At 39.1% G+C, this 10,216-nt stretch overlaps 1 protein-coding gene across 1 annotated transcript in view; it reads left to right on the top strand.

The window, feature by feature from the left end:
• The window catches only part of SLC26A7 (solute carrier family 26 member 7), a 136,978-nt gene that overhangs the window by 23,935 nt on the left and 102,827 nt on the right, over positions 1-10,216 (top strand). Inside the window, exon 2 of the mRNA XM_004697718.2 lies at positions 7,950-8,060. Coding sequence (XP_004697775.1) covers positions 7,950-8,060 — 111 coding nt within the window. The remainder of the gene's footprint in view (positions 1-7,949; positions 8,061-10,216) is intronic.

The following is a 10,216-nucleotide window of genomic DNA, read 5'->3' as shown; positions in this document are numbered from 1 at the left end:
TGATACCTGGTCTCTTCTATATCTTGTGGTCACACAGGCTGATGTGCTTCTTCCATGTGGGCTGTGATACTTCTGAGCTAGATGGCTGCTTGTTTACCTGCAAGCCTTTAAGACCCCAGACCTATATCTTGTGATAGCCGGACACCATCAGCTTTCTTCACCACATTTGCCTTCAGCGAGCATGTCAGGAAGGTGTGCATCATGGAATGCCAATTTAATAGAACAAAGTGTTTTTGCATTGAGGAAGTACTTGAGGAGGTCCAATGTCCATCTACTGCCTTAATACTAAACCTATAAATATATGCATGTAGATCTATTTCCCCACCATCCTATATAAATATATTTACATGTGTATATGCCTGTATTTAGATCTCTATAAATACCCTTTGTCTCCTAGTTCTTTCCTCTATTTCCTTTTACTTTCCTCTTGTCCCACTATCATGCTCAGCCTTTATTTAGGTTTCAGTAATTTCTCCCGGTTACATTGCCCTTGCTGAATCCCTACCACATTTCTTTGCCACTAATTTTGGATCACTTGTTGCTCTCCTGTCCCTGGGTTGGTCAATAGCACCTCCTTATCCCTGCCTCCTCCTTTCCCATGCTCCCCTGGAACCAGCGATCTCATTGTTTTCTCCTCCAGACTGTTCATCCAGCCCATCTTATTTAGATAGATCTGTAGAGATAATAATATGTACCAAAAAACAAGACATAGCAAGACAATACGACAAAAGAGAACACAAGGATGACAACAAAAAAGAAAACCAATGACCCATAAAAGAATAAATTAAAAAAAAATTTTTAATTTGAAAAATAAAGAAAAACCTCTAAATAGATCAAGGTCTGATTTTTGACCTCTAGGCATGTCCTCCAGTCAAGTCCCATGGGGGCCACGCTCTGGTCCCGAGTCTGTCCTCTGCACTCCCTCGGCAGTTGCCTGTTCTGGTCTTCCAGTTGCTCTGGCACAGGCCTTTAGTGTTTTGCCTTGGTGTAGCGGGGTCAGTCTGGGCCAATCCGACACTGAGTCTCCAGTGTTGTCCCCCATAGGGCCATGTGTCAGCGAGGAACGTCGTGTCTCATAGTGGGATGAGCCATATGGTCCACTCTGTGCATTGGCTGTTCAGAGCAGGGATATCATCCTTCAGGCCTAGTGGTCCAGGATGTGCTCCACTCTCTGTTCCTCCCCATTCATTTGCTCCCGTGTGTTCTGATCAGACATGCCCTTCTCCCCTAACTGCATCTTCAGTGCCTTCCTCTAAAGTAAATTCTTCTGGGGGGAGGCACAGTTGTCCACATAGCTGGTATGGGGGCTGAGCCCTCAGGCCCCTCCACGGGCTCCCTTCTTCATGCCGGCTTGCTGCATTCGCATCCCGGAACACTGGATTTAAGTCTGGTCCCTCTTTCCCTGTGGAGACACAAATACCCTCCCCTTGGGTGGGTCAGTGCCCTATTCCCCCACCACACTTTTCTCTCTTTATTTTCCCCTTTCCTTCCCACCTCCTTTTTAGTTGGCTACCATATATACCCCTGGATTTGGTCTGGTCCTTGCCATAGTACCTGGACATCACCCCTGGAGTGTTTGTATACAGTAGCTTTTGCCCTGTGTCCCTTTTGCATTTTTTTTTCTTTTTTTTAAAAATAAACTTACCTCAGTGGACTCATATTGTAATTTTCCTTTTGTGCTTGGTTTACTTCACTTAGCATAATTTCCTCCGGTTCCTCCCATGTTGTGATATGATTCATGCATTCATCACAGCTTTTTAGCGATGCACAGTTCTCCATTATATGTATGTACCACAGTTTTTTAATCCATACGACCCAGCAATCCCCCTACTGGGCATATACCATGAAGAGCAAGAAACAAACCACGGCCAGACATCTGTGCTCCAATGTTCATTGCGGCACAGTTCACAATCGCAAGGAGTTGGAAACAATCCAAATTTCCATCAACAGACGAATAGATTAAAAAACTGGAATGAGAATTTTTATGAGCTACTTTGTTTAGCAATTCTAGACGTGAAATTGGAGCCCTGGTGGCACAATGATGAAACAAAAAGTGGTTAACCAAAAAGTGGTTGGAACCTACCAGTGGGTTTATAGGAAAAAGGTGTAGCAATCTGCTTCTGTAACGATTAGCTCTGGAAATCCTATAGGCAGTTCTGCTTCTGTTTTACAGAGTTACTGAGTCAGAAATGACTCAACGGCACGGCGTCGATGGTTTTTTTTTGTCCTGTTGTTAGGTGCCTTCGAATTGGTTCAGACTCTTAGCAACCCCGTGCATAACGGAGAAGCACTCCCTGGTCTTGTGCCATCCTTACAATCGGTTTTGTGTCTGATTCATTGTTTCAAGTTAGTGTGTCAATTCCTCCTATTGAGGGTCTTGCTCTTTTTTGCTGATCTTCTACTTTACCAAGCATGATGGCCTTTTTCAGGGACTGGGCTCTCGTGATTTCTGAAACGTATGCAAATACTTCTGATGATCGGTATTCAAGAAGTCACTCTGCCACCATCCTCAGGCATATCTAAGAAACAATGAAGCTCTTGTCGTAGGTTAGCTTTTACTTAGGAGGTATGTTTGGATGGTGGTATGATTTATCAAGTTGTTAGATGTCATCAATAGGTTCTGATTCATAGCCACCCTGTGTGGAACCACAGGGAACATTGCCTGGTCTAAGATGGCCATTATCATGTTTGCACCCAGTGTTGCTGTGTCATTCCATCTTATTGAGACTCCTCCTCTCTGTCACTGACCCTCTCTCTACTCTTTCCAGGTGTCATCAATATGATTCACCAATGTCATGATTCACAGGCATTAACGCTTCAGTCTTTCTTTCTCATTGTCCTGCTTTCCCATGCATATGAGGTTGAAAAGGACTCTTATGATTCGGGTCAGGCTCACCTCAGTCCTCACAGTGACACCTTTGCTCTTTAACACTTTATGTGCAGTGGATTTTCCCGCTGCAACGGCCATTAGACTTTTTGACTGCTGCTTTCATGGGCATTGATTGTGGATTCCAGTAAAATGAAATCCTTGACAATCTCAACCTTCTCTTGGTTTATTGTGATGTTACTTATCGGTTCAGTTGTAAGGATTTCATTTTCTTTATATTGAGGTACAATCCACTAGGAAGTGACTAGTCTACATCAGTAAGTGCTTCAAGTCTGCATCAAGTAAGGTTGTGTTATTTACACATCACACTTCATATTAATGCTATTAGCCATATTTTTGATATATTACTTAATTATATTAATTCTTTATACCATTTGTTTTTGCAATTCTGCAAAGTTGTTAATGAGTTTCTTTCATTCCTGATGCTCTATTCTTTTCATACAATCTGGTTTCTGTGATGATTTGTTCAGCATATAATTTGAATAATATTGGTGAAAGGATATAACCTGAAACACACCTTTCCTAAATTTAAACTCTGAGCAGATTCCCCTTGTTCTGTTTAGATGACTGACTCTTGACGTTCAGCTTCCAGATGAGCACAATTAAGCACTCTGTAATTCTCATTCTTTGCAATGCTAGCCATACTTTGTTATGGTCCACACAGTCAAATGCCTTTGATGCATTTGTATATTCAGTAGATATTGGGTAAATATCTTTCTGGTATTCTATGTTTTACATTATCAATAACATCTCTTGTTCCATGCCTTCTGTGAACCTGGCTTGCATTTCTAGCAATTTTCTATCAATGTACTGCTGCAACTGTGTTTTAACATATCTTCTGAAAAATTTACTTGTGTGTGATATTAATGATATCGTTAAATAATTTCCACATTCTAGTGGATAACTTTTCTTTGAAATAGTAACATCTATATCAATTGCTTCAAGTCAATTGGCCAAGTAACTGTCTTCCAAATTTAATGGCATAGATGAATGAATGCTTCTAATTTTAGATGTTTTTTAAATTGAACTAAAATTTTAAAGCTGAATTGGTATTTCATCAAGTCCTTGGACGCTGCTTTTCATCAGTGCCTTCAGTGGAGCATGGACTTGTTTCAATACCATTGGCTTTTCATTATATGCTACCTCCTAAAAAGGTTGAATATCTGCTATTCTTTTTGGTATACACACTGGCATCGAGTTGATTTTGACTCATAGCTACTGTGTCTTCCTTCTACTTTCTTTGTGTGTTTCCTGTGCTGTTCGTGAGTTTCTCCTTAAAATCACAGTAGTGGGACCTGGAACATGACTTCTTTCCTTCAGTTCTTTCCGCTTGAAAAATGCCAATTGTGCTCTTCCTTAGTAGTTTTCTAACTCCAGATTTTCCCTCATTTCATGATAATACTTTGTCTTCTGAGCTGCCCTTTGACATCTACTGGTCAGCTGTTTCCCTTCATCTAATCTTCAATTAGCTACTCTACATTCAAGAGCAGGTTTTAGAGTCTTTCCTAACATCTATTTCGAAGCTGTCTTTCCTGTTTTTTTTTATGACCTTCAGCTTTCTTCATGTACAATGTCATTGGTGTCATCCTACAACTTGTCTTCTGTCATTAATGTCAAATGTGCAAAATATGTTCTTTAGCTGATCTCTAAAGATCGTCTCCGTGGGGCATACTCAAGGTCATACTTTGACTTGTGGAGTTAAATTTTTTTTGCTTCAGTTTGAACTTGTGAAATTGCTTAAGAGCAATTGGATGGCTGGTTTTGAAGTTGGCCCCTGGCCTTGTTCTGATGGATGATATTGAATTTCTCTAGCATCTCTTTGCACAGATACAGTCAGTTTTATTCATGTGTATTCTATTTGGTGAGGCTCATGTGGGTAGCTGTTGTTTATATTATTGGATTTCAGTGAATAAGTTGGTTTTATAAAATTTTATCCTTTGGTCCCTAGCATAGTTTCTATCACCAAAGCCATAATTTCTACTTTCTGGTTTGTTTCCAACTTTAACATTCTAACCATTGGTAATTATCAATGCATTTTAATTGTATGTTCACTTAATTTCAGAATGAAGAAGTTGGTAAAATGCTTTAATTTTTTTAACTCTTGGTGTTATTGATTGGTACATGTATTTGCATTAACAGTTACATGATCTGCACTTCCTTATAGGTATATGAATATATTGTCCTATCACTGACAGCATTGTACTTCAGGATAGACCTTGAAATGTTCTGTTTCAATACCAGTGTCAGTGTTTCAGCTCACTGCTGTTTAGAATACTGATCTTCTATCATTCTATTTCATTTTCTACAACTTCCAATTTGTCTAGATTCACACTTTGTATATTCCATGTTCTGATTACTCATGATGTTTACAGCTCTTCTAGTTTTGAGTCATGCCACATCAGCCAATAAAGGTCCTCAACAGGTTACTTGGTGCATGGCATTGAAATCAACTCTACTCGGAGGAGGCAGCCTTTCGTTAGTTGTATTTTGTGTGCCTTCCAACCTGAGGAACGTAACTTATATTCTGTCAAACCGTGTTCAGATGCTCTTCATAAGGTTTTCATTGGCCAATTTTTAAAGACGTAGCTCACCAGGTCCTTCTTCCTAGTCTATCTTACTCTGGAAACTGCTGAAACCTTTCCACGGTGGGTGACCCTACCAGTGACATAGCTTCCGACATCACTGTTACATGGAAGCTACCACAAGATAGCAGATTGAGAAGTAAGTAGTAGATTGGTCAAGTAGGACTTATTGAAGAGTATCCTAAACCCACCAATTGGCTGGCTCCCCTAAAGGCCTTAGAAATCTTATGGGGCATTTCTTTTCTGTCCTATAGGGTTGAATGACTTAGAATCAAATGAACAGTAGTGGATTTGATTGGGCTATGATTTATTAGGATAAGAATTTCAGCTTTGGTTTAAAATAAACATCTCAAGTCTTAGCATTGCTCTTCTGCCATGACAAAATGCAAAAATTCATCTGTAGGCATGATATTTAGAACTGAATAAAAGACTGGTTTCTGTTTGGTAATAAAAAGAAAATCGTGTTTTAATGTGATTTTGAGAAATGAATATGCTAGAAAATTACCAAACCAAAGCTTTCCATCTTTTCCATAAGACAGAGGAAACCTACCAGTTTTTTTTCTGAGTAGAAGTTGCTCAGTTATTGGTCACAAATGAGGTAATAAGTAAATAAGGCAATGATTTTCTCTAATTTACCTAAAGATTCTGCATTTCTAGAAGCAACTCTGGTTAGATGTGGTCTGGGTCAGAAGACAGGAGTTTTTGAAGGGCTTTGCTAAAACAGATTAGCCCCTGTTCACCCTTCTAATATTTTTGTGTAAACTTTCTTCTTGTGTACCAGGCATTAGAGAAGCTAATGGGACAGTGAAATTATATTAATTCTTTGTACCATTTGCTTTTGCATCCATTTTTATGGACTGCTGTTCTACAAAGTTTTACAAGACTGACCACTATACCAAATGTGGTTTAACCATTTTGTAAAAAAGTTATAGACATTGAGTCTAAGAACAGTACCCTTGAGAATTCTGCAATTATAATTTTGGTGATGGTACATATGTATTAGATTTTGGATGGGGATTTAGCTTTTACATTTGAAATGTTAGTCAATAATTCTTCAAAGCCATACTTTTCATTGAGCAACTTAATCTTTAGTCACATATCTCTTGGAAAATTAATTGCCTATGTACTATTTTTGATTATTCAAAATATGAAATTCAAATTTTATTTTGTTGATTTAGAAATACAAAAGATGTATTACTTAATATTCATTAAGGACAAAGTTTTTCATCCTATAAATTGGAATACCCAGTATCAAATGGCCTTTTCACTTCTATCTTTCCCATTTCAATTCCTTCTCAAAATTGATACCTAAAGGTGTTTCATGAACAAATGTTCCACTGAGCAGCGGTAGCAGTTGTGTTCTAGGTAGTACTTGATGGTCTGCCTAAAGAACCCTGGTGGTGCCTTTCGCTAAGTGGAGAACTGCTAGCCAACACTTTGACAGTTCGAACCACAAGCTGCTTCAAAGGAGAAAGATGAGACTATCTTCTCCCATAGAGGTGGTTACATTAATAATGCTGGGGACCAACCACTAACAGGACCATTTTGATGGACTCTTTTTCACGCATGTTTTGATCATCCCAAATCTCCTATGACCATTTAAACAGGCCTAGGAAATTTTTCTAGGGGCAAATAACAAACTATGTAGGCGGTGAGCTCTATAAGAAATTGTGTACTATTTGAACTTAAAAGTCTATTTTTTAAATTCTCTATAAGGAAACATAGCTGGTATACTCAACATATTGAGTAGCATCCAGTAGAGTGATTTTGCCACTAGGATGGACATTCTCTGTCTGCCCAGCCAACGTTGAACTGGTCCCAACCTCAGTCACCTTTCCCTGTCGGCCTTCTCAGTTGCCACTGAGATCCATCCTTTCTCATCTCACAGACACTGGTGTGCAAATAAAATAGTACATGTGAAAATGCTTCTAAACTCGAGGCTTGTGCACATAGATTTTGCTACGATGCCATTGAATTGACCTTTTGACAGAAGACCTCCGGAGCCACCACTAATCTTGTAGATATCTCTGCAATTGAGGGAAAAGTAGTAGTCCTAATAAACGGGAGTTAATAAGTGAGTTTTAGCTACTATTTAAGACAGTACCATTACTGTTTTTGACGCCCCCCCACACCCCGCACACAAATAACACACCCACTTTTTATGTTTCTTTGCCCCCCACTCCCCCCCCCCACCATGTACTTTTGTAAGTGCTGCTATGCCAGTTTCTTTTTACATGTTACTGTACGAAAACAAACCAAGAACCCCAGCACACTGCGTTTACAAAAATACTTCCCCGAGGGAGGAAGCAGTTGGCAAACACACCCAGACTATTTGTGAGAAACATGGTAGTCTGGTGAGCCAGTAGAATACTTAGACTGCGGTTATTTTTGTCTTTCAAGAAACCAATATCCATTCTATTGTGTTCTGGACCGTGCCTTGGCGTTGCAAGATGTTCCTAATTACCCTGGTCTCTTCACAGGGCTGGCCTTTGCCATCCTCTCCTCGGTGCACCCGGCGTTCGGTTTATATGGCTCTCTGTTTCCAGCCATCATTTATGCCGTGTTTGGAATGGGGCGTCACGTTGCCACAGGTAACGATTTCTCTGTGTTTATTTTCTTTTTATGTTACTACATAATGGGATGTAAAAGTGATCATTAATTATTTATGATATTCCAAATCAGTTTTACCTCACTGTTGCAAACCTCAGCAAAGGTTAGGGTAATATAGTTAAAACTCTCTGTGCTTCATGTACTCACTGTAGACTGTACTTTATTATAGTAATTACTATAGTACTAAATAAACAAGTTTATTGTTAAAAACTCTTTGCCTCTGTAAACTTCAAAAACAGTTGACCATAAAAGGGAGGGATGTCTGAATTTAAAATGAGACAAATGAAAATAAGCACTTTAAGGGATAAGACTATGTCTTTCTTTTATTTAAAATTTTTTTTTATTCAAATATTGTAAAAGCTCTTAAAGACCCATAGTATTTGGGCTAATGGACAAGGGTCTTTTTGAACTAGAAACTATAATACTCTTCAACTAGTACAGTTTTTGCCTGACCAAACTCAGTGTTACCAAGCGAGATGGTAAATTGTTACAGATATTCTGATAATACAGAAAGCTGATTTAAAAAAAACAGAAAACAAAACTGGAACAAAACAAAACAAAGCAGTTTGATAGATGGAAGTTTATGTCTTTTTTATTGTTTGCGTCCTACAGCAAGTTTTAAGTTATATTTGTGTGATTATAAAATGGTAAAAATCAAAACAAAACAGAAAAAGCTCATATGATCTTAGTTTTTAATTAAAACTATCATTTTAAAATGATCTATCATTTTAAATAAAAAATTGAAATACAGTATGTAGCTTAATACATAGTGTGTAACAATTAGTTGTATAAGAACCAATCCAAACCAACCTGATTGTCATAGAATTGATACTGACTTACAGCATCCCTCTAGGACAGAGTAGATCAGCCCTGGAGAATACCCAGAGCCATAAATCTTTATGGATGCAGACTGCTGCATTGTTCTGCCTTGGGGTGGCCGGTGGTTTCAGACTGTGGGCTTTTGGGTTAACAGCCAAGTGCTCAAAATTGATCTTATGGGACTAAAATTTAGGTGTTGACTGGTATTATCTGGAGAGCCTGGGAAACAATCTTTTTTCTCACCTTTTCCCATTCTAGAGCCCACTTGCATCCCATCTTCAAAATCAGCCATGTAGCATCTTCACCTCCCTCTCTGACTCTGATCTTCAACTGACTTCCCGGGTCCATGTAGCTATGACCATTGAGATTTTGTCGACGCCACCCAGATAATCTCTTTATTTTTAAAGTCAACTAATTAGCAACATTAGTTGTAACTTTAATGGCTTCTTTTTGTTTGTTTGTTTTAAAATTTATTTATTTATTTAAATCATTTTATTGGGGGCTCATACAACTCTTATCACAATCCATCCGGCCATTGTGTCAAGCACATTTGTACATTTGTTGCCATCATCATTTCAGAACATTTTTTTTCTACTTGAGCCCTAGGTATCAACTTCTCATTTTTTCTCTCGCCCTCTCCCACCCTCCCTTCCTTACGAACCCTTGATAATTTATAAATTATTTTTATTGCTTCATGTCTTACACTGTCTGATGTCTCCCTTCACCCATTTTTCTGTTTTCCGTCCCCCTGGGAAGGGGTTATATGTGGATCATTGTGATTGGTTTTCCCTCCTCCCAGCCCCCCTCCTACCTTCCCCATCCCTTCCTGGTATGGCTACTCTCAATATTGGTCCTGAGGGGTTTATCTCTCCTGGATTCCCTGTGTTTCCAGCTCTTATCTGTACCCATGTACATGCCTTGGTCTAGCTGAATTTGTAAGGTATAACTGAGGTCACGGAAGTGTCGGGGAGGAAGTATTAAGGTAGCAGAAGGACATTGGACCTCTACTTAAGTACTCCCTCAATGCAAGAACACTTTGTTCTAATAACCTGGCATTCCATGATGCTCACCTTCCCGATGATTCATGAAGACAAAGTGAATGCATAAGCAAATGTGGTGAAGAATGCTGATGGTGCCTAGCTATCAAAAGATATAGCATCTGGGGTCTTAAAGGCTTGAAGATAAACAAGCAGCCATCTAATTGAGAAGTAACAAAGTCCACATGAAAGAAGCACACCAGCCTGGGTGATTGAGTTAGTTAATTGTGCCAGCCTGGCTGATAATCACATGTGGGTCTGGTTGAAAGGCGGAGGGATAA

Source organism: Echinops telfairi, unplaced genomic scaffold (genome assembly GCF_000313985.2).
Source record: "Echinops telfairi isolate 266 unplaced genomic scaffold, ASM31398v2 ScPeMD7_1;HRSCAF=3_0, whole genome shotgun sequence".
Taxonomy (NCBI): domain Eukaryota; kingdom Metazoa; phylum Chordata; class Mammalia; order Afrosoricida; family Tenrecidae; genus Echinops; species Echinops telfairi.
This window is presented reverse-complemented; position numbering and strand designations above follow the sequence as displayed.